The sequence below is a fragment of the Danio aesculapii genome, chromosome 22 (genome assembly GCF_903798145.1).
Source record: "Danio aesculapii chromosome 22, fDanAes4.1, whole genome shotgun sequence".
NCBI classification, from domain to species: Eukaryota; Metazoa; Chordata; class Actinopteri; order Cypriniformes; family Danionidae; genus Danio; species Danio aesculapii.
Window position 1 is genome coordinate 14,720,423 of NC_079456.1, and position 27,941 is coordinate 14,748,363.

General features: G+C 36.5%; 4 protein-coding genes across 4 annotated transcripts in view; 3 read left to right on the top strand and 1 right to left on the bottom strand.

The window, feature by feature from the left end:
- The window catches only part of aox6 (aldehyde oxidase 6), a 32,975-nt gene extending 32,019 nt beyond the window's left edge, over positions 1 to 956 (top strand). Inside the window, exon 35 of the mRNA XM_056447825.1 lies at positions 65 to 956. Within this exon, the coding sequence (XP_056303800.1) occupies positions 65 to 130 (66 nt within the window). The 3' untranslated portion in view covers positions 131 to 956. The remainder of the gene's footprint in view (positions 1 to 64) is intronic.
- On the bottom strand, positions 464 to 27,738 carry aox5 (aldehyde oxidase 5). The gene is made up of 35 exons (XM_056447826.1): positions 27,643 to 27,738; positions 26,638 to 26,695; positions 25,351 to 25,447; positions 23,018 to 23,126; positions 22,801 to 22,927; positions 22,401 to 22,462; positions 22,240 to 22,320; positions 22,019 to 22,099; positions 21,800 to 21,941; positions 21,630 to 21,722; positions 21,398 to 21,549; positions 20,950 to 21,043; positions 20,756 to 20,865; positions 20,402 to 20,586; positions 18,067 to 18,229; positions 17,869 to 17,958; positions 17,596 to 17,765; positions 7,962 to 8,088; positions 7,667 to 7,789; positions 7,467 to 7,563; positions 7,256 to 7,380; positions 7,002 to 7,135; positions 6,765 to 6,852; positions 6,595 to 6,681; positions 6,252 to 6,443; positions 5,219 to 5,449; positions 5,032 to 5,127; positions 4,819 to 4,947; positions 4,669 to 4,743; positions 4,523 to 4,575; positions 4,274 to 4,388; positions 4,051 to 4,116; positions 3,714 to 3,902; positions 2,491 to 2,658; positions 464 to 825 (listed from the first exon to the last, which is right to left on the bottom strand). The coding sequence occupies exons 1-35, from the start codon at positions 27,694 to 27,696 to the stop codon at positions 775 to 777; spliced, it is 4,014 nt and encodes a 1,337-aa protein (XP_056303801.1). The 5' UTR covers positions 27,697 to 27,738; the 3' UTR covers positions 464 to 774.
- On the top strand, positions 8,009 to 9,565 carry LOC130215956 (hatching enzyme 1.2). The gene is made up of 5 exons (XM_056447828.1): positions 8,009 to 8,464; positions 8,542 to 8,614; positions 8,726 to 8,866; positions 8,951 to 9,068; positions 9,175 to 9,565. The coding sequence occupies exons 1-5, from the start codon at positions 8,396 to 8,398 to the stop codon at positions 9,563 to 9,565; spliced, it is 792 nt and encodes a 263-aa protein (XP_056303803.1). The 5' UTR covers positions 8,009 to 8,395.
- On the top strand, positions 12,148 to 13,457 carry he1.3 (hatching enzyme 1, tandem duplicate 3). The gene is made up of 5 exons (XM_056447827.1): positions 12,148 to 12,331; positions 12,419 to 12,494; positions 12,604 to 12,744; positions 12,823 to 12,940; positions 13,061 to 13,457. Exons 1-5 carry the CDS (start codon positions 12,263 to 12,265, stop codon positions 13,455 to 13,457), a joined length of 801 nt encoding a protein of 266 aa, XP_056303802.1. The 5' UTR covers positions 12,148 to 12,262.
- Positions 27,739 to 27,941: the final 203 nt, after the last annotated feature.

Here is a 27,941-nt window from a genome sequence, read left to right on the forward strand (position 1 = left end):
TCATCGGTATGTTATTTGGTTGTAATATTAATCAATTATTGTCATTTATTTTTGTTTTCGGTAGGTTGTTGCACAAAATGAACCTGTGTCAACTTCTGGACCAGCTCGGGCTTGGGCGCTGGATATCTAAGACTATAATCTTTATCTAATATTATTATCATTACCCATTATCACATCCCCTGAATTGGCTCTATCACTCTCCACGCCACCAATAGCTTGTGGCTACAGTCGCATCATCCAAGTGAATGCTGCACACTGGTGGTGGTGTGGAAACCCTCCCTCATGATTGTGAAGCACTTTGGGTGTATGGTCATACACGATAAATGCGCTATATAAATACATTACTTACTTACTATCATATCTTAATCTCTTGACTAAACACAACCAACAATATTAATCTACTAAAATAAAACAAAAAACACACACTTTTTGTGCTCTGCATGCAATCACGACTCATGAACAATTCATAATTATTCATGTTTATTATCAACACTCCTTAATATTATCTCACATGCATAAGTTCACTTTATATATCATAATAAAATGTGAATTAAGTTATCCAACTTCTTGCTAATGGTTGTTCAAGCATGTTACATATTGTTCAACTGCATAATAAAGTATATTAAGGATGCGAGAACATATAGTTCTGGACAAATTAAAGGCTTTAAAGGTTGATAGTTTATAACTAGCAACAGGTCAAAGTCTCAATGAAAATGAAGTGTCAGCTTGTTCGTGTGAGGTATTAAAGCTGATAATGATTTGATATGTTTTTCTTCACACGTTGATGGCCCACGGTTTGGTTTTTTCTTTCTTGTCTTGTGGAATCTGTGTGGGGGGAAAAGTTTGTGTTTTTATGAAAAATACAGATATATTATTGTATAATAAATGTATTAGACAATAATATGTGATCCTGAACCACAAAACCAGATTGAAATTTATAAATCATTTCAAATTTCGTCATTGTCTTCCATTGATGTGTACTTTGTTAGGATAGGACAATATTTGGCTGAAAAAGGACTACTTGAAAATCTGGAATTTGAAGGTTAAAAATAATCAAATTCTGAGAAAATTGCCTTTAAAATTGAAATTTGTATCATTGCACATTATTAATCCAAATAATGAGTTGCTACTGTATATTTACACTGAAAGAATGATTTCTACTTAATGCTTAATAAAGTATTTGCTTAAATAAATATATAAATTGATAATTTTGATGCATAAAATGTAATTTTGGCTATTATATATTGTAAACAACTAACTCATATTAACATTTTATTGTCATTATATATCATAAATATATATATATATATATATATATATATATATATATATATATATATATATATATATATATATATATATATATATATATATATATATTAGTTAACCTAATTATCCTAGTTGAGCCTTTAAATGTCACTTTGAGCTGTATAGACGTGTCTTTAAAATATCCAGTAAAATATTATGCACTGTCATCATGGCAAAGTGGCAAAATAAATTCGTTATTAGAATTGAGTTATTAAAACTATTATGTTTAGAAATTTGTTGAAGATATATATATATATATATATATATATATATATATATATATATATATATATATATATATATATATATATATATACATACATACATACATACATACATACATACATATATATATATATATATATATATATATATATATATATATATATATATATATATATATATATATATATATATATACATACTAGGGCTGCCCAATATATTATTTCAGCATCAATATCGCAATTTGATCATTCGCAATAGTCACATCGCAGGTTATGAAATGTTGATTTTGTATTATAGTTTATCATTTGCATGTGTTTTTGATGCCTGTGATTTAAAAAACATTCAGGTATAAGAAATTGTACCATTTTGACCTTAACTGGATGAATTTTATTGAATTATTTTTAACATTCAGTTACTGTACTTGAATATTGTTAGGCTCGGGACATGATAAAACACTTTACTGTATGTCAATTTTATCTATTTCTTGATTGTATTTATAGATTGTTATGCGTGGAAATACTCACAACACATGCAAATATAGAAATGCCCTGCAAATAGCAGAGAACGAAAATGTGTCGGTGGACCACAAAAAGTTTATTGCTTATTAGATTTTATGGAGATACAAACAGTAAACATTAATTTATCAATCTCTATCTATAGACGTGCATGAAAATACTCACAACACATGCAAATACAGAAATGCACTGCAAGTAGCAACAATGAAAACATGTTGGTGGAACCCCGAAATTTTATAGATTGTTTATTAGATTTTATGGAGATGCACTACTGCAGAATCATCCCAATTGATCAAACATTATATTTTTTTCTAAATAGAGATATTAAGTCATATGGTGAAATTGTATTCATATTGCAATATATATCGCAAAATAAAAAATTGCGCAATGTTAGATTTTTCCAATATTGTGCAGCCCTAATATATAGTCATTGTTCACCTACCATTCTGGTAAAGCAGTCTTCACAGGCCATGCGTATCTTCTCTGCAGTGGCAGGAGAAGAGAATGAGAAACTTTCGCTCAGGCCTCTCTCTTTCCGTGCGGCGGCGATCGCTTCTTTAATGGCGAAGAACAAAGTACAGCCAAAAAATACTGGGGGCTCTCCAATGCCCTGAAACATGTAAAATAAACAGTGCCCTTGTAACCTGTATTACAACAATAAAATTTCTACTGTACATATACACTGAATGGCACTTTATTAGATGCACCTGTTTAACTGCTCATTAATATCTAATCAGCAATTCAGGATGAGGCTACAATTCACATGGGACAACACAAGACATCAAAAAGGCTTGATTTCTGATACAACCTTTGGACGATAAAGTCTGAATTTGGTGTAAACAACATGAAAACATGGATCCTTCCTGTCTTGTATCAAATGTTCAGGCTGTTGGTGATGTAAAATGGTGGAATCTTTATACCCTTTAGTACCAACTGAGCATCATTTAAATGCCACAGTCTCCATGAGTAATGTTGCTGACTATACTTATCCCTTCATGACCACTGTGAATTGAAACTTTTGTTCTATTTGACTCACTGTGTGGAATCTGCTTTAGGCGCAAATGTTTTAATGCAATATATAGTTTTGCACCTGGGTCTAATTCACATCTTTGCCCGTAAACATAGCTGGAGATAAGCTCCTCTTGTGATCTTCTAGCAAGATGGCACTAATCACAGCTAAAATCATCTCAAAGTGGTTTCTTAAACATGACAATGAGTTCTCAATCCAATTGAGCACCTTTGAGATGATGAAGACTGGCATTGTGGATGTGTAGCAGACCAATCTGAAGCAACTGCATGACACCATAGTGATCAAAATGTTTCCTGAACCATAGGCTTTGAATCAATGACATGCAGAAATATGCCAATTCTGAAGGCAGAAGGCGGTCCAAACTGGTACTAGCATAGTGTACCTACTGTAATAAAACTGTATGGACTGTATATCTTTGAAAATATATGCAATATTTGATGTAAAATAGGTTGAAAACTATTGATGTGGCCTGACCTAAAGAGTTTTGGATTTACAGAATTTAGGCACAACTTCCGTTGATTTGCTTGTCTGCGACTCTGTCTCTAAGAGGTAAATATCACTATTTGTTTAGCGTTAAATAGCTTTGGTTTTATTACACCATAAATTTGTTAATGTACATTGTTGTTGTTTTTTACCTTTGAGGAGTAGATGGCATGAGGATTGTCTGCATTTCTCAGGAGATGGACATTAAGTTGAGGAGGGACGTCACACAAAGCTGGGATTTTATACTGCGAGGGTCCTCTGGTCAACAAAACACCCTGCGGAGAAAACTGCAACTCCTCTATGGTATAGAGTCCAATCCCCTGGACAAAACCACCCTCAACCTGCAAAAACACATATTTACTAACTTTATGGTGACTGATTTTCCAAACAATGTTATTTTTATGGCTAAAATGTCAGGTATTTTTCAGAAATATTATTCAGAAAAGGTTGGTTTTACTCCCTTACTCCCTGGCATAAAATCATACGCACCTGTCCGACATCCAAAGCAGGATTTATGCTCCGACCAACATCCATCACAATGTCAGTCCTAATGTTCTGTAAAGTAATTTCACAGTCCACAAAACTTGATATTCAAATTGAGAACATGCACAGCGACTTTGGAAATAACTTCATAAATCTTAACTGCAATGCCATTAATGCATTCCCAAGCCAAATCATATTTATGAACAAAGATTATTTAAAAGACAAGCACCTTGTGATCTCCTGTCAAGCAATCAATTTCCACCTCTGAGCAACAGGCCCCAAAAGTAAAGTAATAGTACGCGTTGCCCTCACTCTTCTCCCAGTCAACGCTGGTGTGGGGGCCCCTGTCATGAACAAATCATTGAATTGATTTATTTATTAAGACATTGATTCAACTCAAACAGCGGAACTATTTTGGTGGATGTTCAAACATTTTATCATGAACCTACATGCTGTTTCAAGAAGATTGACCACTTACATAAAGAAACCAGTTGCTGACAAACTAATCTTCTGGCAATATGCTTCCACCACCTGGGAACACAGCAGAAGGTAAGTAATTCTCTTTTTGTTGTCCGAATTATCATTTATAACTGGTTTCTTACCAGTTTCTGGCTTCTTACTTACCAGTTGTTGCCATGTGTATTGGGGATGTTTCTTAATGAGTGGCTCCAGACGTCTCATTAGTTTCTCACAACCATTCTGTGTGCAAATTTGTACAATTTTAGTAAAAAAATGATGCATAAATACCTGTAAATTCGTAGCTGTTATTAATACCTTGACCGCCATCCCAACAGCATCTGTGCCAAAAGATGCAGCGGATGGTGCAGCATTGGGCACATTTCCAGTACAAGTCTCCTTGATGTGGATCGAGGACATTGGAACCTTCAGAATGCGACTTGCAATCTAGTTTGAAGATTAGGATGATTGTAATATTAATGTTTATTTAACGTTATTTGGATGCAATGTTTGGCATAAGTCTCAATGCACCTGTATGGCTTTGGTGTTGATACCTTGACCCATCTCAGTTCCTCCATGAGAAATCACAACTGATCCGTCTTTGTAGATGTTCACCAATGCTGCTCCCTGAAATTTCCAAGTAAATTTAAAAGATTGGATATTATTATAGTGTATTTCTAATATGGCTGATGCTCCAAACCAAACTGCAAATGTGCACCTGGTTATAAAAGCCCTTCGAGAATCCGATTCCAAACTTTATAGGGACAATGGCGATCCCTCGCTTCTTCCAATGGTTGTGAGCATTAAACTGCTCGATGTACAGGCACCGTTGGGTGTAGTTGGACTTCTCTAGACACTCGTTCCAGCACCGCACCATATCATGAGGAGAAAACAGCTGCTTGTGGTGGGTGAAGCATTTCTCGTCCTTGTACAAATTGATGTCTCTCACCTGTGTAGTTAGAAATGTGTTTGCTTTACATTTTCGCAGAGTGGAATTTGAAAATCCCAACAATTTTATGATGTGTGGTAGAGATAGTCCAATTCCCCTTTTTCCATTTGGTAAGGTGTTTCCAGTTTTAGCTTAGGAAGTGAATTTTAGAGATGTAATTCCAACTATGCAAACTTTGTCGAGACTCCAAATGTTTAATTAGGTCGGGAAATTCACAAAATTGATTACGTTCTTTTCGCTTTGTGTGAATAACACAACCAAACTTGTTTCTGTCAAGGCTCTTCCATCTGTGGGCTAGCCTTAGTGAAGCCATTGTGTTCAGAAGGGCAACGTGTCTTCAAATGTTTTATTTAGCTAATGTTGCTAATACTTGTCCAACCTGCTGTTTTACTGGCTGGTTGGTCCACTCTGAAATATCCTAGTCCCAAACAGCGGACATTAAATTAGTGCATTAATTTCTTCTTCACTGTTAAACAGTGGTTCAGACTTGCTGTGTTTGCATATTGAGCAATATAAAGTGATGAAGGTTTGCAGTGTTTAGCAAAGCTAGCGGGCATAACTATATGTTTCGTTTAAAAAAAATGGTATTGTCAGGTTAGATGGCATCTCTGAGTCTAGTATCAGAATCTTAACCCTAATAGAATCTATTACCATCCCACAGAAGCTCAACCTCAACATCATAAATCAACAGGATTTGAACATACAATCTTGTAGTTATCAGCACAAACGTTGAGTGATTAAAACTCGAAGTCTGTATGATCAGCTTGGTATTTATTCAACCCTGCTTCCAAAAAGATCTTACTTGATGTGCAGGTACGCCACACTTGACCGCCACTTCGTGTAGCACACTCTCAATAATGGTCAACCCTTGAGGTCCACCAAAGCCACGGAAGGCTGTATATGAAGGTAAGAAGGTCTTGCACACCAGCCCACGTCCACGTAGATTAGGGATCTTGTAGCCATTATCCATGTGAAGAAGAGCTTTCTCCATAATCTGGTCAGAAATTACATGTAAATACACAGTTTGTGACGTGGAGACTGATCTACTTGGAAGTTAAAGGTGCACTTAGATCTATGAAAGTGGATCCTTTATGATCTTTTATCAACATTTCATCAGACATGATTTTTCTGAAAAACCAACATACAAAAGAGGATTCATCAAGAGTACATCCTCCATTACTGTAGTATGTGATATCAGCAGCCAGGATTGTTCCATCATTCATATAGCCGATCTGTAGGGCAAACGGCAGGAATTATACAGTTGTGATGCAGCCACGCTGTCCAATCAAAAATATTACTCAAAACATGTCATTACCTTGTACCTCCCCAAGAAAGGAGATCTGCCACTGGTGATGAGCATGTCATCTCCACGTTCTAGTACACATCGAACAGCATGGCCAGTCCTGTGGTTCAAGTTTTTTATATATATTTACAGTCAATAGTTAGCATTAGCATTGAGCATTTGTCTTTTATAAGCCATAGAAAACTATTTGCTCAATAAATTGAAATGAAACAATTCTGTAAAAGACGTTAGAGTCTCATTTTGCTTTACTTTAGGGCAGCTGTAGCAGCGATGGCAGATAATGATGCGATCTTCATGACTTTACCACCAAAACCACCTCCCAGCCTCTTTACATGACACGTGATCTTATTGGAGTCAATGCCAAGAGTGATTCCCACCACTTCCTGTTTTAAAAGGAAATCAGGCCAAAAATGGTAAATTCTGTTGTTTCTTTAGCATTCTCCTTAAATATTCCTATTATCTAAAACATTAATAAATTTATAGTGAATTATAATCATACAAACCTGAGTGTAAGCTGCATGCTGACTGGCAACATAGAGCTCAATTTCACTTGCTTCTCCCGTAGGAATTGCAATCACTCCCTGAGTTTCCATGTAGAAGTGTTCCTGGCCACCCATATACATCTCACCTATGATATAATACGATTATGCACATTGTACTAAAACCAAGTCAAAGCACAGTTTTAAAAAAATTCAGAATCAGATTTACACAAACCCTCTAGAATTTGGTCTGCCTTTGCAAACCCTTCTTCCACATTTCCTCTTTCCAGCTTTCTCTTGGGATCGAAAAATGACTGGTGTTCAATGGCCTCCTTTATAAAAAAAGTGCTGTGATTAGTATGATTAAATGGGCGTGGTAAACATTTATTTTCCCATTATGAAGTGTTTTATAAATATAATATTGCATAGAAATACCTCTATGGTGAAAAAGACAGGTTGTATATCCTGGTAAGTAATGTCTACTTGCTGAGCTGCTCGTTTAGCTTGTTCTCTAGTCTCAGCTACAATCGCACCGATAATCTGCCCCACACAAATGACCTGAAATGAACATCAGACAAGAAAGAAGATTACACTTTTAATTTTTTTTTACTTTTTTTGATACTTCAGATCAATGTGGCAACTTTTAATGTAAGGTAAAAATGCCTAAAATCAGCCATTAGGTTTAAATTGTTTAGTAATGCATCGCAAAACTAGAGAACTTAAAATGTACCTCCTCTTCTGCAAAAAGTTCCTCAGGATTGTTGAACCAGAGTCTTCGATTCTGACCAGGAACATCCTTAGCAGAGATGAAATCAACCACTCCAGACATAGCTAGAGCCACTGATGCATCTATAGAGCTGAAGTAAAGATAGGGTTGAAACAAATCGATTTAGAATTTTCAAAGTAGTAAAACAAAAATAAAAGTCTATTCACTTGATGAATGAATTAGTTAAACAAACATACAGCAGGCACTTCCCTTGACTCTGTTAACTTTTGGATCTAACAGAGTGTGCACTCCTTTTAGTTAAACACATTAGTACCTGGAAACTAAGACCCTAACCATAATCCCATAGTAGACCAACCTACTCGGGTGAATATAAAGCTCAGACAGATCATCTCACAGACATCAGACCTCGGCTGAACATCTCTAAACACTGAGGCAACATGGACCTAAGAGCTTCCCTCTCCATTCTGCTTCTGCTCTTTGGCTTCTCTCAGGCATCTCCTCTCAGGGTAAGATACTGTCTAGTTTCTCCTTTACATGTTCAACATTCCTTATAGGTGCTGTTTTAAACATTTTTGTTTTGCAGGAGTTTGAAGGCGTTTTTGTATCTGAGCCTGAAACTGTGGACATCACTACTCAGATTCTGGAGACTAATAAAGGTTAGGCAACTTGGAGATCTTTTTAAAGCCAGCAGTGGGCTTTACGATCCAGTGGTCAAGATGTATACATATATTCTATAATTGCTTCAATCCATTTCTTTTTAAACCCAGGTTCTTCTGAAGTCTTGTTTGAGGGAGATGTGGTGCTTCCCAAAAACCGAAATGCTCTCATCTGCGAGGACAAAAGCTGTTTCTGGAAGAAAAATGCTAACAACATAGTGGAGGTCCCTTACATAGTGAGCGGTGAATTCTGTGAGTGAATCTCCTTCTTTCGTTGGGCATAACTGTGACTTCTGTAGATTTTGTCTTTAACATGCGGTCCCCTTTGTTTTACAGCCATTAATGACAAATCAGTAATTGCGAATGCCATTTCCATCTTTCATGCCAAAACCTGCATTCGCTTTGTGCCCAGATCAATTCAGACCGACTACCTCAGTATTGAGAACAAAGATGGGTGAGAGCAATCAAATACATTTGAACAGCCCTTAGTCCAGCGATGGGATCATACATAATCCAAAAACAAGCAATAATTAATCCACTTTATTCTTTTCACTTTACAGGTGTTACTCTGCTATTGGTAGAACTGGTGGCAAACAGGTGGTTTCCCTCAACAGGAACGGCTGTGTGTACAGTGGCATTGCTCAGCATGAGCTCAATCATGCTCTGGGCTTCTACCATGAGCAATCCAGGAGTGATCGTGACCAGTACGTCAGGATCAACTGGAATAACATCTCTCCTGGTATGGCCTACAACTTCCTGAAACAAAAAACCAATAACCAAAACACTCCATACGACTATGACTCAGTCATGCACTATGGAAAAACGGCCTTTGCCATCCAGCCCGATCTGGAAACCATCACTCCAATTCCTAATGAAAATGTGCAAATCGGACAGAGGCAGGGGCTGTCCAAAATTGACATCCTCAGGATCAATAAGCTATATGGTTGCTAAAAAATTATATGTGTATGTGTTGATTATTCAATTTATGATTAATGAAGTGAGGTGATGGTTTCTGTCTTTGGTTGTGTGGAATCCCTCACACTGTTTGGAAAATCAAGTGAATAATGTAATCTGACTCCAAATTTAAGAGATTTCACGAAGTTACTACATTTATGCTTTAACTGCTGAAAATAAAATTAGTTTTGATTTGCTTTGATTTTTATTTTTTTTTGTCCATGCTTTTAATTATTTGTTTATTAGAGCCCCAATCTCATGGCAATTCATAACTTTTTGATTTAGTGTCTATTCCAATTTATATGTACAATCTAATTTGTACATTTTAGTATGATTTGCTCATTCCCCAATGAGGGGTAGGGTTAAAGGTGGAGTTTGGGAGCACGCCTCCTTTTAAAAATAGTACATGAATGAATGAAATCATATGAATTTGTGCAAATTAGCCACTGTTCTGAAGACAGATGAAATAATAAGCTCTGTGTTCAAACATAGTTCATTATACTTACACATTTTGTCTATCAAGATAATCTTCAGAAAATATAACTTTCATGACTTTTGAATCCTAAATACAGATGCACTAAAAAGCTAACCTTATGCCCCGATCACCTCAACATGCCTTTTTATATGGTTTGCTATTGGCAGTGAGTGTTCTTGTGTTCCGTCTGCTGTGCCTCATCCTCTTGACAAAGTGATTTGTGCTCCTGCAGTTAAAAAAAAGTAAACTGAGGAAAAGGATCTCATGTCATGCGCTCCAGCACCAAGACCATGGAGACAGTGGTTGCCTAGCAACATAAAAAGCGCAGTACTCTGCCCAAGTAAACAAAAAGGCAATGCAGAATACCTTGAATTTTCAGAAAAGTAAAGTGCATTCGGTGTGACTGACCGCTCAGGCTATAAACAAAATAAACACCACCATTGCACGGATGTAACCACCACCTTGTTCTTGATAACTTTTCAAGGTTGGAACATGGTCCATGATTTGGATATACCCTGTAGATTTTTGTAAATTTTAATCCATGATCTTTTATATATATTCTCTATATTTCTAAATATGAAGCCAGAAGTTTACATACACAGTATAAAAAGCAACATAAACTTTTTTAAATGTCTGATGCTAAAGTAGACTAAACATTTCATGTTTTAGGTAATTTAGGATTATCAAAATGAGTTCTCTTTGCTAAATGCTATGATTATGAGATTGAGAATTAAAAAAAAATTGTTTTATTACTTTCTTGACAGTCAAAAGTTTACACACACTTCCTTAGTATTTGGTAGCATTGCCTTTAAACTATTAGACTTGTGTCAAACATTTTGGGAATTCTTCAACAAGCTTTTCACAATAGTTTGATGTAATTTTGCCCATTCTTCTTGACAGAAGTGGTGTAATGGAGTCAGATTCGCAGACTACCTTGCTCACGCACACCTCTTCACCTCTGACCACAAGATTGAAATCAGGGCTTAGTGACGGCCACGAAAACATTCACTCTGTTGTCCTTAAGCCACTTTTTAACTAATTTGGCAGTATGCTTAAGGTCATTGTCCATTTGGAAGACCATTTGAAGCTAAGCTTTAGTTTCCTGGGTCATGTCTTGAGAAGTTGCTTCAATATTTCTACATAATCTTCTTACGTCATGATGCCATCTATTCTGTGAAGTGCAGTCTCTTCACAGTCGAGATGATGGTTCCTGACTTCTATCCCCCCTATAATATTTTTCTGTCATTATCATGGCTTTGGTGGTATGGTGGCTCAGTGGTTAACACTGTCGCTTCAGCATTGTGTACATACAATGCCGTACAATAAAACGTAAAAGCATCTTGAGTTTGAGTTCAGCACAGAACTAAATCCCATTAAAAAACATTTACTCTGAGGCTATGGAACTAGAAACGTTGACTTGCTTCTGGGTTCTGTGCTGACGTCATAGTTCCTCCACTCTAATTATATAGACCGGAGGGGAAGGAGAGGTATGAAAAAACAAAGCAGAAAATGGCTGAGGGATGGGATTGGGCCAAATGTTGTCCTGTGCTCTTTCTTGCACGTCCTCTCTTTAGATTAGATTTATTGTTTTACTGCAGGTCACAATTCTTGCTAAGTTGAATCCATCATTAGATTCAGAACTAAAATACCCATCATACTTTTGCATACTGCATATCTAAATCGAAATATAATAAATGTTATTTTTTCTCAAAACTGTAATAAAATACTACCCTTAAATAGGCTATTGTACTCAATGATTTTTTGCTGCCAGCATTTTTGATGATTTTCACCTAAATTTAAGAGCCCTGGACATATTTTTGGCTAGGGATATATGTTACATATACAGTTCAAGTCAGAATTATTAGCCCCCCTCTGAATTATGAGCCCCCTGTTTATTTTTTTCCCCAATTTCTGTTTAACGGAGAGAAGATTTTTTCAACACATTTCTAAATATAATAGTTTTAATAACTCATTTATATAATACATATCAAAATATATGAATATATCAAAATAAAGAACCCTTCAAACTAATGTACACTGTACCATCTCTGGTTGTGCAATATTTTGGATTAAGCAAGGTTCCTAGTTTCCTCCCTTTTGACGCTAAGGCTCAACCTCCAGTTGACCCACCTTGACTGAGGAATATAAATTTCAGGTTTGGCAGCTTGCGGACACCAAAGTTCAGAGCCATCCTGAACATCTCCACACACTGAGACAAAATGGAGCCAAAGATCTCACTCTCCATTCAGCTGCTGCTGGTTGGAATGTCCTTGGCGGCTCCAGTTGGGGTAAGACTCTAGCCTTTCAATTTACTGTAACTATATCTTTTTTCCCTAGAGTAATATTTAGCACTTTTCTTCCATCCTCATAATCAGGAGTACGACAGTTCAAATGGAATTGAAATGCCTCAAAATGTGGACATCACAACAATGTTAGTGGAGACCAACAAGGGTCAGGCATTTTTATAGATTCCTGAAAAGCTAATTGTTGATTTACAAAATGGGGTAAAAACTAAAATGTGAAAGTATTTTTATTATAACATGTTTTTTTTTTAACCCAGGATCTTCCAAACGCCTAATTGAAGGAGATTTGCTGTATCCCGAAACCCGAAATGCTCTCATCTGCGGTAACAACAACTGTTTCTGGAAGAAAAACTCTAGCAACTTTGTGGAGGTCCCTTACATAGTGAGCAGCGAATACTGTAAGTGATTGATTAACTTCAATGTATGTATATGTGCTTAAAGTGTATATTAAAATCTATTGTGCTTTTGGTTTGTAGCCGCTACTGAAATCTCAGTTATTCAGAAAGCAATGTCCGGAATTCACAATAAAACATGCATTCGTTTTGTGCCTCGAATAAGCCAGACTGACTACATCAGTATTGAGAACAAAGATGGGTGAGGTTAATCAAACTGTACAAGCAAGAAATGTGGCCTTAACAGAAAACATTTTTTAACCTGCAACATTTTAAACACCGTGTGATCATACAGGAATTCTCTTCTTGTCTTTTTTCTCAGATGCTTTGCTTTTATTGGTAAAATCGGCGGCAAACAGTTGGTCTCCCTTAAAAAAAAGGGTTGCGTGTATCATGGCATCGTACAGCATGAGCTCAATCATGCCCTCGGCTTCTTCCACGAACATGTCAGGAGCGACCGTGACAATTATATTAAGATCCACTGGGAGTACATCCCAACTAATGAGATCAGAAACTTCATGAAAAAAAACACCAACAATCAAAACACCACATATGATTATGGCTCCGTCATGCACTATGGAAGAATGGCCTTCACCACAGTGCCAGGCAAGGCAACCATGACTCCATTTCCTGATGAAACGGTGCCGATCGGACAGGCCAAGGAAATGTCTAACACTGATATCCTGAGGATCAACAAGATGTATAGGTGTTATGTTTAAGATTACTGGATAATATAGGGTGACAGTATGTCCTCTTGTTTCCAGACACTTCTCTTTTTGGGACTTAAAATACATTCGGCCGGTGTCATGTAAAAAGGTTGGTCACGCTTTATTTTGATGGTCTGTTTGTTGATTTAAGTTACATTGCATCCACATGCCAGCAAATTCTTGTTAGATTGTATGTAGACTATTAGGTTGGGGTTAGGGTTAGTGTAAGTTGACATGTACTCGCAACGTTACTTACAGTCAGTTCAGTGTCTGTTGAAGGAGCAGTATCAACAGATATTAAGCAGACAGTCTACTAATACTCAAATGGACCGTCAAAATAAAGTGTTACCAAAAGTTTTTTTTTTTTTTTGTATTTGTTATTCTATTATTGAGGGCCAAACGTTTAATGGAATGGTTGTTATTACATTATGTATGTAGGATTGACATCTAGAAGTTGAACTAGGTCTAAACTCAGACTGATGCACACACAGGTTGACAACACCAACAGGAGCAAGCGTAACTGAGGATCGAGTCTTACATAAACTGCCCAGCTAATGTTAAAAAACTTATAAATATACTGTGTTTTTACAGCCAAGGCAACCCAAGAAATATTATTGGGTAAATTAGTCGTGGGTAGACATTCCAACATTGTGCATTCTCAAAGGAGAATAACTCACTTTAGTATTATTTGTCGGACAACATCACTTTCTTCAATATCTGCAAACATAGCACAGTATTTTTATGCTTTCGAAGAGTCAAAAACTTGCATACAGAACTGTAAAGTTCAATATTTTGTAAATATAATTTACAACCCATCCCACTCCGCAAAACTGATATAGGGGCCCTATCCTAATTTTACTCCTCAGCCCTTACCAAATTCTCTTTACCTTGAAGGTGTAAGGCTAAAGGGAAGGGCTAGATAGACCTTCAACCTGAGATTTTTCAGGACCACACTCAAAACCAAAGGGTAAGAAAATTTCCCAGAATACAGCAGCTTGATCTTATTGTCACATTATATTTCCTGAAGATAAATAGCAAAAAAATAACGCAACTGGAATAACTGTCGCGATCGTCGATCTTATATGAAGCGAGAGATCCCGATGACATATGATGAAGTGTGCAGGTGTTGTAGTGCTGTCCCATTTCTTAGAGGTAAATTTTATTTTTATTTTTTGGTAGGGGTACAAAAATAGAATTGGGATTGGGCCATGGTCTCCCTAAATAAGAATTCTCTGTCTACAGGTGAATAATGGTATAGTCTTTGTCTTCTTGTTGTTTAAAAAAGTTACATTTTGTCTTGTGGGGCAAAATAAAGCTAATTAATAAGAAACGTATAGAACCTTTCCTCTCATTTATTGACTACCCAGACCAGATTTTGAAATAAATAAAAATGAACACATTTTATCACATTTTATATGAATTGTCATGGAACGAGTAGGTTAAGGCTAAATTATTATAGTGTACAGATTTATAACTTTGACACTTTGAATATTTGATGCACATCGGATAAATAGCCAGATTCTTCTGGGTGTTCAGTGCTGCTCAGTGAGCGCAGGATTGCGCTAAAGCCATTTACAGTGGATTCAATAATGGTCCCCCATAAAAACATGTTGACTAAGGATTTTCATATTTTAACTAAGTATTAGTTAAAGCATAAATGCATAATGTAGACAGAGTATATAGGCTAATGTTGGCATTATTCTTTTAATATTCAGCTTCACCGTCACCTTAAGGCCAGATTGTGAAGAGAAGTGGCGAAACATCCTACAGAGCCTTTATCTTAATTTTGTTATTGCCAAATACCCATCTTAATTTAGAATTTATTTTAATTTAAGTTGTTAGGAATGACTTATTTTTATTGGTGTGTAGGCCGATTTAAAGTGTATGTAGCTGGGCATGTTTAGAGTGCTGTTACGATGTTACAGAGGACTTCTTTTATTTCTTTGTTCCAACTTCCAAGTGGCCTATAGCCTACGTTTGTTATGAATGAATTATGTTACAACATATAAACGACTCATTCTTGAAAAAATACAAAAGAGCTGCGTGCATGTGCACATTTGATTTATGTCGGGCTTTAAACTGGTTTGGGCTTTTAAAAAGCTGTCAATCAAAATGTACTTCTCGGGCTCGGTCCGAATTTTGTCGAACTCGGCCCCTATCGGGCCTAACTTTTATGGTCCAATTACACCTCTATTCTATATTAGGCAAGAAATGCATTTTTAATAGGTGAAGTGAGCCTTGTCGAAATTGGTTTTGCACACACACACACACACACACACACACACACACACACACACACACACAGACACACACAGACACACACTGCTTCCAGCAAGCAATTAGGGGTTAGATGCCTAGGGCAACTCAGCTGGGTATCAAAGTTAGGTTCACTTTCCTTACCATCAAGTCCTGCCGGGACCATGAACCAAAACATCAACCTTTGGGTTCTTGTCTAACTCACTAACCATTAGGCCACAACTGACTGATGTATTTTGTATAGCCCAGAGCTCTAAATTGAACTAACAGAGTTGCAGAGGAAATTTCTGGTTGACCAATCCAAAGAAAAACAAAGTGTTTAAGGCCCAATCCCAATTCTATTTTTGTACCCCTACCCCTTCCCTTTGGCCCTTAAAACCGAGTGTTAAGGGGAAGGGTTTCAAAATTTACCCCTAAGAATTGGTACTCCACTTTAGCACCTGCACACGTAATCATATGTCATCGCGATCTCTTGCATCATATGAGATCAGACGATCGCGACTGCTGTAGTCATTCCAGTTGTGTTATTTTTTGGTATTTATCTTCAGGAAATCACTGAAGGCATATATTATGTTATCATAATGATCTAATGTGGCAATACGATCGTAACTGTAGTGCGCATTTACACAATGGCCATATTCATCTACGTAAACGCACCAAAAAGAACATTAAAATTACACTAGACACTGTAAAAAGCTCATTCCCAGCTACTAGACTTTTCTGACAGGGTATTCCAGTGTCATTGAGTGTCAGAATGTTGTGGGACTGCTATAAAGGAGTTATTAGTATGGATTATAAATCGCAAAATTTAGCGATTTTTATTTTATTTATTTTTTTATTTTTTAAACTTTCTTACATCTTGGTTTCGAGTGTGGTCCTAAAAAATCTTTGTTTGAAGGGATGTATACCCCTTGCTCTTAGCCCTACGCCTTCAAGCTAAAGATAATTGGGACACCACTACCCCTTCACGCGAACGTGCAAAACGAAGGGTAAGGGGAAGGGGAAAGGCTAAGGGGTAGAATTGGCATTGGGCCTAAGTGTTTCACAAGACTTGTTATAAACCTCTGTTAACTCAGGGTCTAGCTCAGTGTTTCACAAGACTTGTTATAAACCTCTGTTAACTCAGGGTCTAGCTCAGTGTTTCACAAGACTTGTTATAAACCTCTGTTAACTCAGGGTCTAGCTCAGTGTTTCACAAGACTTGTTATAAACATCTGTTAACTCAGGGTCTAGCTCAGGGTTTGTGATTAACTCTGGCATGCAAGCACATGACTGTGACTGACACACTACACATGAGAAAATCAGTTTGATTCAGTTCTCTCTGTTGAAGATTAAGAGATTTCTTTATGTGAAATATAATGAATTTAAACATATACAAGGCTGAAATAAACACTATTGATCACTGCAACATTTTGAAATTATTATTGTATCAATGCAAATCATTTATTTATGCTCAGGGCTTCTACTTTGAGCAATCTAGGAGTGATTACGACCAGTACGTCAGGATCAACTGGAATACCATTCCTCCTGGTATGGCCTGCAACTTTCAGAAACAAAACACCAACAACCAAATTACTCAATAAAACTATGACTCTGTCATGCACTCTTTAAGAATAGCCTTCGCCATCCAGCATGGTGTGGAAACCATCACTCCAATTCCCGATGAAAACGCCAATCAGACAAAGACCAGGACTGTCCTAAATGACATCCTCAGGATCAACAAGATGTATGGATGCTGGAAGAGGAGCCTGACCCCCATAACTTAATACCGTTCATGTGTATGGTGATGAATAATGGATTGAGCTGATATGTCCTGCGATGGTGTTCAGTTCTGGAATGTGTGATTGTGTTAGGTGAAACAAAATGTATCTGTAATGAACATCTTTCAACTTACATGATCTTTGCATGAGCCCGGGTGCTGGTTACCATGGAAACAAACAGCTCTCCTTTAACAGATGGGATGTCATCATAATACACAGCTTCTCCTGTAGCCTGTTGGAGCGCTGCCAGGTGTACGTTGGGACGTCCTACTGGGTCACTAGAGGACTGAGTCTCTGGTACAAGCTGCAATTTCATTGGTAAGGGGGCATTTTTGTGGTCAACTAAACATGATATCATAACGCACATTTTTGATGAGGTTGTTTCAATATAAATCAGGTGTGCTTACTTGGTAAGAGTAATTTCCGTGCGGCACTTCATTTTTGAAGGGTTTCAATGCGCTGAGATACTCTAATGGCAGATCATTCACGCCAATCTCCTTCAGCAACAAGGGAAACGCACACACACACACACAAAAAACCATTTTGTTAGGAATAATCTAAACTATATTGATTTTTTAATTAATAATAAAAAAAAATCATTGTACCCTTTGTTGGAGCTCCAGCAACACTTGCATGTAAAACTTGAAAAAGAAGCTGAGTACTAGAGCTTTGCGATATTCTTCCCGTCCACCAGGGATAGTAGCGGGCACTGAGATTTCATCTTCTAAGAGCTGTGTTCCCTCTGCCAGAAGTTTCTCATCCCATTTTCTGCCAAGAAAAAGCAGTGTTTCCATCCAAATATACAACTTTAGAATAAAGCACAGTTTCCATCCAGTGATTCAAAGAGAACAAAGCCATCACTTCCTGATAAACTCAAGATATCTTCGCTGCGGTTTGTAGCACGATGACCTACTGGGCCAGGTCCAATATGTAGTGAAGATTGGAATGCCCAGATTTTAACAGATTTGTGTGTGTAGAGCATTGTTTAAGACAATGTTAGCACCTGTTAGCTTTAATTGTGAGGAAAACTGCATAATTTTGAGCTTGTCAGCTAATTTCATCTTCCGAGTTTAAAATCATGATGTAGCACGCATCTGTTAGTGGAGTGATGACACGTCAGTTTCTCATTATTATTCATAGCTGAGTTTTCTTATGAGAAGACCCTGCTTCTTAATTATTCATGACAGCACATATATTTCGTCTAAGGTGCGTTCTGATGATAGACTTAAGGCTGATTAATATGGAGAGACCACAGACCCATCAAGCTGTGAGGCCGCGGCTGCGCACAACACACAGTATTTAACCGTTCATGAAGGCTTCCCTGCTGAAAAATCCAGCTTAAATCAGCCTAAGCTGAAAAATAACCAGCTAAAACCACCTTGACCAGCCTGGTTAAAGTTGGACATAGCTGGTTTTGGCTGGGCTCCCAGCCTGGTTAGGCTGGTCAAGCTGGTTTTAGCTGGTCATCTTCCAGCCTGACCAGCTAAGACCAAGCTGGAAATAACTAGAAACCAGCCTGGAAATGGCCAAAACCCCTCTAAAACCAGCCTGGTCAACCAGCTAAAACCAGCTAACCAGCCTATGCTGGTTTAAGTTGTTTTTTTTCAGCTGGGAATTGTATGAATTTGTTTCCATGATCCAAAGAGTTTGTTGCATGACTTTCTCTGCGATGCTGTCAGAGTCACCGTTACAGCCAACCTGCTTGTGTGCAGCAAGTATTTTTGTTGGGAGATCTTTACGAGAATTGGAGAATGGTGGACTTTTGACTTTGATCAGTTGAGTTCGTTACCATTCAGACACATCGCTGTGCTGCCGTGTTCGCTTTTATGTTTAAAATCATACAGATTACCGGCAGGGCTAATGGTTGGAATAGATAGTAAATAAAACCTGCTGTACTGCTATCCACTGTGTCTGCATTCAGACCTGGAGATTCAGGAGGAGAGAAATCCTCATTTAGTGTTTATATAAACACGAGATTATATTTATAATGATATAACAAATTGTGGTTATATATAATATGAAATTACGTATAGCCTATCATAGATGTCACAGCATTAACTTACTGACTGTTTATTTCTTAGCATTTTAACTTTGTAAACTATAAAATTTTTATCTTGAGCTGGTGAGCAAACTGACAAAAGCCCTTCATTTTACCCTGCTCTACTGGCTACGCCCACTCCTCCATCTGCTTGCAGTGCTCCACGCCCATCTCAAAGCATTTTTTGAAAAAATTCAGGTAGACTTTAACTGAAAGAGGGGGGTTTCATGACCCTTAATAACTGTGACAGTTGGGTTTAGGTTTGGGGGAGGTGTACACTCAAAAAAAAACTTTTTTTTAAAAACTTGTTCAAACTACTTAATTAAAACGAGCTGAAATAACACAATTCTTGAGATGTCATTGGGACAACTTAATTTTTTTATGTTTAATCCACATAAATTTGTTAAAAGTGTTAAGTTAATTTAATCGATTTGTGTTGGGACAACATGAATGAATTGTCTGGAACCCTGCATTTTTTACAGTGTAGACGTTAATAACACACAATTTAATGTGTCATTTAACATATTATAAATATTATTTTCCAACAAAATCTGCTGGCGCATACCTTGACCTGCTCCAGTACGTCATCAAGCTGCACTTAATAAACGAGGACGAGGACTGTCTTGATAAACTAGCGCCAAATATCAAAAAGTTACATTAAATTTGCTGTGGTAAGATCAGCCACTGTGGGCCGTTTCTTATATAATAAAATACTAGTGCCTCTATTTATGTGGCATTGCAAAACATAAAATTAGTCACCAGATGAGATTTCTTTAAGCTTCCATGATTAAATTTTCTAAGGATTTCTAACCAATGTTTCCATTACCTTCGGTAAAAGGTAAGAGTCTATTCTGTCATTTGTTTCAATATAAATCATATAAGCCTTGTAAAGATGGCTGTACCTTCCAATCAGTTCCTTACAGGTGTGTCTAGCTTTTACCAGAGTGCGCCCCACGCCTCCATAAAAAATATCCAGATGCTCCACCACATCTGAATCATGTCTGAATGCCACTCTCATGCCAGCATTCACTATGGAGAAAGCGAACTCTCTGCGCTGTGCCTGGCGAAATGAGGACACAAACTCCCACTGAAAAACAAAGGTGTTAGCTTTAAAAAGTAAAGTAAATTTCTGTTTCACAAAATAAGAATAGATGTAATGAGATTACAAGTATTAAATATATTTGAATTAGTTTTAGGCTAAGTAGTTTTAGCATTAGCTTTAGTAGGCTATGCGTCCTCCATTTTGAAAAACATACCGGCTTTGAATGAGGGATGTCAATAGCCAGCAGAATCTCATCAGGTCGTAGAGCTGTTTTACCAAAGTCTGTGAAAAACTCCTCACTTAGACAAATCTCTCGAGCACCATCTGTATTTAAGAACAAAGGGAGCCCAAAAGTTATAAAAACGTGTTCAATATGCTAACAATAATAGCCAATTCAACTGCCATTACCATTAGAAGCAATGTGTAGCGTACACTCCGCTGCTGCTAGTATGCTGCTCAAGTCATATTTGGGGTTGGCGCTCAGGATGTTTCCACCAATGGTCTTGAAATAACAACATAAACAAAATTGTAAGACAAGTACAATAGACAAGTAATTATAACACAATTCCACTTACAGTGTGACCCCCTTTGGTCTGTATCATGGAGCACAATGTGTAGGGTAGGGAATGAACTGCCTACATAGCCTTAATGTAGCAAAACTACTATTTTATCTTTTAGCTCTGACCATAGTCCACAAAACCAGTGATAAGTGTCAATTTTTTGGTGTCAAAAGTGTACATTTTTGGCTATTGCCAACTTAAGACTGATCCAACCTAATACTGATTTTGTGATCCAGGGTCACATATATATTCCAGTACTGGTTTTTTTAAATGTCTCACTTGTTTTAGTTACTTACAGCCATGTTGCGAATCTGTTTGCCAGCCAAACACTGCAGTGTCTGAACGAGAGCCTGGTAAACCCTGCTCTTCTCTGGTCCGAGTTCCTCAATTCTTTGCTGAAGAACATCCTTCAAAACAGACAAACTGCATCCTGCCCCTACAGTCATGCCTAAACAAAACATTGTTGTGTAATTGACTTTTGTCTAGCATGTGTTGAATATGTACATTCCTGATGATAACATTATTTACAATTCTTTCTCCATTTGATAGCTTGAAGTTCTGCAACGCTTCCACCATAGATCACCAATGAATGGACAGTTCTGTTCAGATTCATCTTTGGCCCTGTAGGAGAACAGAAAAGGTTAGAAGAGAGCGATAGATACTGTATATGGATTAATGAACTTTCTCTTGAAACCAACCTATGGTTGTGTTTCCAACCAACAGAGGTGCGTCAGGGTGTTCAGCTTTTAGCTTGATTAAGTCTTTTAGATCTGCTGGGGAAATCCACCTGACCTTTTCACCTTGGAAACAATGTCGTTCTGCTTTTTTCTTTCCCATGATCTGATGGAACGTAGAGATATAGCAAAAAATGTGTGTCCTGAAATGTCTGTGATCTTTTAAGCTACTAAATGACTTACCAGTAACTCTGGAGGAAAGATCAGATCTTGAGTTGGGTCGAGGGGTAAGACATTATCCATGATGAAAAGTTCTCCAGATATCTACCAATGATACCAAGGTTGTAGAACAGTTAATAAGCTACAGCAACCAATCTCTGTATTTTTAATTTGATTATGAATTCTACTTTAATTAGTGCTCATGTTTTGGAAATTGTAAGGAAATATGGCTAATATTTTCTTACATCAGATTCGTTGTTGTGAGAGTTGCTGTTTTCCATACAACATTTTCCATTACCACCACCATTTTGGCAGCAAACTGGAGTCTGAAACAAATAGATAATTTTTTTTGTCCTCTAGTCATTTCATACATGTTTATTTCATAAAAATTGTTAACAGCCCTTACTTCACAGAATGTTTTAAATCCATCAATTATAGGTCGATATCCAGTACAACGACACAGATTGCCTTAGAAGTGAGAGAACAGAATGTTCAAAGTATTAGAAATGTTAAAACTTAAGTATATTGGTAACACAAGGACCAATTTTCACCATTAACTAGTGGCTTATTAGGATGCATGATATTAAAATATATGTTCATTAGTACTTTTAAGTAGATATTCTGCATGACCTTATTCTACATACTATAAACCCAATGACTGTCTTACTAGCTATTAATAAACAGCAAATTACGAGTGCACTGAAGCAAAAGCCATAGTTAATTGAACCTTAACATAAAGTTTGACCGATATATTAATTCAGAATGTGTAATTCTATAATTGTTTACATATTGTATACGTATGCTACCTCCCAGTGTTTCTCGAATGTCCTCAATGGTGGGATGTGGGTTGTTTCTCAGTAATGTATACATGGACATCACCATCCCAGGGGTACAGAAGCCACACTGAGACCCATGAGCCTTTACTATACGCTCCTGATCAACACACAAATACACACATAGGTAAATCCAATAACATGGTTTGTTCTAGGCTACTCAATCAAAGTTGATTTACAGTTTATGTACCTGAACTGGATGTAGTTTTGTCTTGGTGCTTCCAATGCCCTCTACGGTCACCACTGCCGCACCGTGCAGAGAACAAATCGGCTGAAGACAGGCATTCACCGACCAATGACTTAAGAATGGTTAAGGATCAATCTAACCTTTTGGTACTTCAGTTAATACACTTCCTTTTCAGGGGTTTGTAGAGCAGAATGAACGGCAATTTCCCATAGATGCCCATGCCGCAACTCCCAGTGCTGGGAAACACCCAAACACTAAGGTCAATTTATTTATCCAATCTATTATTTACCACATCTTTGGACTGTGAGACAAATGGGAGTACCTGGAGGAAGTCCATATGCTGACTAAGTCCACATTAATGTGTTTAAAATCTCTCTGTTTTGGCCTTCTATCCCCACTGAAACTGCGAATACATGCGAAATCGCCTACTTCTCAGTAGGTACTACATTTAAACTTGAATTTAATACACAACTATTAGAAAAGTACGTTCTATATAGTTTGAATGTGAGTAGTATGAATGGAACTCGGATGTACTACAGTACATTCGTCATTTGTCATTATCATGTGACCTACCCACATCAGTTGTGTCGCTTCACTCCCATTTATAAATGCTCTCACGTGGCATCATGGGACAGCGTAGCTTTAGAATCTAGCTGAAAGTAGTAGGTCATCACTTCTCGCATACTGTTTTTCAAATTCTATGAATTTGGACAAACTACTTAGCTCGCATACTATTTTTGCGTACTATAAAGCAGTGTTTCTCAACCACGTTCCTGGAGGACCGCCAAACACACCTGATTTAGATCATCAGCTTATTAGCAGAGACTGAAAGACCTGTAATGTGTGTCACAGACAAACAAGGCATCCAAAACATGCAGTGTTGGTGGTCCTCAAGGAGCGTGGTTGAGAAACACTGCTATAAAAAATGGAAGTATGCAACGTTGGACACAGCATGGGTTTTAAGGACAAACAAAATAAATAATCTTTTTGAAAATGTTCTCCGAAGTGGATAGATTTTGAATAGTTGCAGTGTTAACTGAAAATGGAGGCCTTCAAAAATTATGACCTATTTTTAGTCAAGCGACAAATTAAGCTGAAATGGTGGATGACAAATATTAATGTCAGTTTGTACCTGCTCTAGAATGCTTTTCTTCAAAGGACATATAATGTTTACTCAGAGCTTTTGATTTGGCAATATGTGCTGTTCCTCGAGATATTGCCACAATGTTTCAAAGAACTGGAATGTAAATGTGGAAATTATTATTATTAAACTATCTTTAGTGACCTTTTTATTCTAGAGCTAAACTTAATAAATTCTACTCCTCCATCTCCTCTAAATGTAACAACTGTGAATCTGCGAAGGCTCCTTATAGGACATCTTTTTTGGTCATGCCCAAAACTTGAAATTGTCTGCTTCTACTCTAAGGCTTATACTTGTGAGCTCGCCCCTGATCCAGCAATCGTTGTTTTTGGTTGGTCTAACTAACTTCGTGGGTTCAGTCATCAAATTAAAAAAGCTGTCCAATATGGAATGGTGATAGCTAAAAAATATATTATTTGTCTATGGAAAAAGCCATCAAACCAACTTTTTAAATCCCGGCTTCAGAAATTTCTAGCACTTTACATTTACAGAGACTTAGACACAATCTTTCTGATAACATTGCTGGCTTCAAAGACACCTGGAAACCCTTTTTAATTATCTGTCAAATGCCAAGGATACCAGGTATAACCCTGTCATTGTCTGCAAGATCACCATATTGCCTGTGCCCACTGACCTAGAAATTTATGTGTAACAATCTTTTTTTCTGTCTTTTGTCCTTTGTTTTGTTTTGTTCGCATTTCTTTTCAGTCTTTATAATTGCTGTTGCTTTTTGTATTGCTCTGTGTTGCTTTAAGTTCATAATAATAATATAATATTCGAAAACCTTAAAAGGTACACATGTGGACTTGTATGGTCCACAAACGTGTACCTTACGAAAAGGCATTGCACAATTACAGGTTTTGTACCTTTATTCCTGAGTGTAAAATGTCAGTAGTCACTGTGTTAAAATGGACAGTTGAATTTTCAACATCAAAAGTCAACAGACAGTCAACAAACTGTAAATAAATAGAAAAAAACATGTGAAGATGAAACCAGATTTAGTGGGACTCAAACTAATGACTTTAACCACAGAGTGTCTGTGCCACCCCAAAATAATAACTTCATATTGATACATGTATTTGCTCATGCAAATTTGAACTATTTTCAGGCAAATTATGTAAACAAACATGTCTTTCATTAGTTTGTTTCATTTAAAGCTTTAATGCTGCTAGTTTGATGAATTGATGAAAGATACAGCACTGTGTCCTGGAGAGAGTCATATCTGGACACCATCACAGTGCAGGCTCCACACCCCCCTCCACCACAGCCATACTTTGCGCCCGTTAGACCCACTGAATACAGAAACATAGCACAAATGCATAGAAATTATATGTTTTACTACAATTACACATTTTATATACAGTACACACACTCACACTGTCAATGTAAATTGTTATATGGAGGTTAAAGGGACAATTACTCAACAAAAATTACTCATCCTCAATTTGAACAGAACCTGTATGAATTTATCTGCATAAAAAAAGAAAATCTGATGAATTTTTATCACCATACTTGTCAGCCATTTAAGTTAATGGCTATTGTCAACTGTTTAGTTGACATTTGAAGATAGATCTTATCTTTAACAAAGTAATTTCATACAAGCACAGGCTGAGTAAATGATGACAGAATTTTCAAAATCTTATACTGCAACCTAAAAGGGCATATGGTAATGAAAAAATTGAAGAATTTTTTTATGTTTCCTTTAGCCCTCAAAACTTTGAATTTGCTAGCAAAAATGTGCATTCTTCCAAAAAAACAAAAGCACTGAAATGTAGTTTTTTTTGTTCCAACATATTAGCATGCAAGCTATACTTTTTGCCATCAAACCTATTTGCAAACCAATGCAGAGTTAATGCAGAGTCTCTGTTTTTGTTGTCTATATATATATATATATATATATATATATATATATATATATATATATATATATATATATATATATATATATATATATATATATATATATATATATATATATATATATATATATTTGGGAATATAGGGTATTTTATCTGAAATGTCATGCATCTTTAGTTACGTTGATGGTATATTCTTAAAAATGTAGCGCGGCTCCTTTAAATGGGAGTTTTTCTAGTTCTTTGATCTCTTTCTCAGCTCTTGATCTGAGCTCTCATTGGTTTTGTTTAGTTCAGCTAATGTGTTCATGGTGGTTAATCTGAAAAACATGTAGAGTTTTAAAAAAATGTACCGTGCAGGCACAATAAAATGTTTTCAGAATTTTTTTTATCAATCTGGGGAACATTATTGGCACATTATAAATGGTAGAAAGAACGCAAGCTAAATTAAATTTACTTTCCCTCCCAATCATTAATTCATGCAGTACATTCATTTTTGCCATATCTTCTTTTAGGCCCTCTGCATAATGTATAAACATATTTCTTAAAATATTATAGAAATTAAACTTCCGTACATTTAATTAAACATCATTATTTTGAGAAAAGTTGTCATATAATAACCCTACCTTTCCTTCTCAGGTAAGCCAGTAACATCTCTTCTGGATCAGCATTCTTCTCCACGATCTTTACATACAAACAACGGAAAAACAAACTAAATACCATAGCACAATTTTAGTTTTAACTGTTGTAACAGATGTATTCAGTATTTTCCATGTGATAAGACTGGATTTTGGAAACCAACATAACTGTCATGAATGTCAATTTTGTTGCGGTTTGATGCTAAACGTTTCTTAAATTATAGTTGAATTCTTTTTATACTTTAAATGTTTATGAATTGATGTTTTTATAAAACAAATTTGGTAGCGAGACAACATGAAGTAAGCTTACACTTTTCATTAGTTGGTCATTTAACGTTAAAGGTTTAGCGTTAACTTGATATGTGAGTATGTAACTTGTTTTATTAATAGTTAAAGTAGGTTATGGGGTTTATTAATGTTAAGAATTATATACATTTTAATTTTGGCATCTTAATTGGTGGCTTATGTTAAGTTTGGAAATAATTTTTTGTTGTTGTTGTTGAAGACTTCGAAGGAGATACTAAAAACATCATAATAAAGATGAACATCAATAATATAAGAGTTTAGGCCTGTGTGAGAGAAATGAACATGTGTAAAGCATAGAAAATCATTTTCATGGCGTCATCATGAGAGGAATAATGATTCTGTTCGGTGGCCTGCTGACTGTCATGTGCCACAATTCTGATAAGCACGGTTGGACACGCCATTTCCTGTTGGTGAACTTTGGTTATATATGTTGAATATGAGAGTACGATTCAATACAAAAATGTAAGTTTCCTCTCATTAGAAGTCATATTAATAATAAAATCAGCTTTCTTAGTGGCAAATTGAAACCCAATTTCATGTTGTATACATTTATTTATGAACATACATGTGGGATATCAATAATATCATGAACTAAAATCTATTAGCACAACGACAAGTCAAAGAGACTGCACAAAACATATTAAATATATCTATTGTTGTAAACATGTATCTGTAATGGAAACATACCTTTTTGCCATTGATGTAGAAGACAAGTTCGCTGTTCACAGATAGGGAAGACATGGTGAGATGAGAAGGATCGCAATGAAGATGCTCCTGGTTTACTGACCATCAGCTGAATGAGCGATGAAGTGACTGATATCACATGTTAAACGCTTTGCCTTCATTTCCATGGTTAAAATACAGGAATGCGTGAATAAAAGTGGGTTTTTTCTCTTTTGGTAACAGATTAGCAGTTTAATAAAGCAATATCACACGAGTAGTGAAGAAACATGGCAGTGCTGTATTGCATATATAACCATATTGCA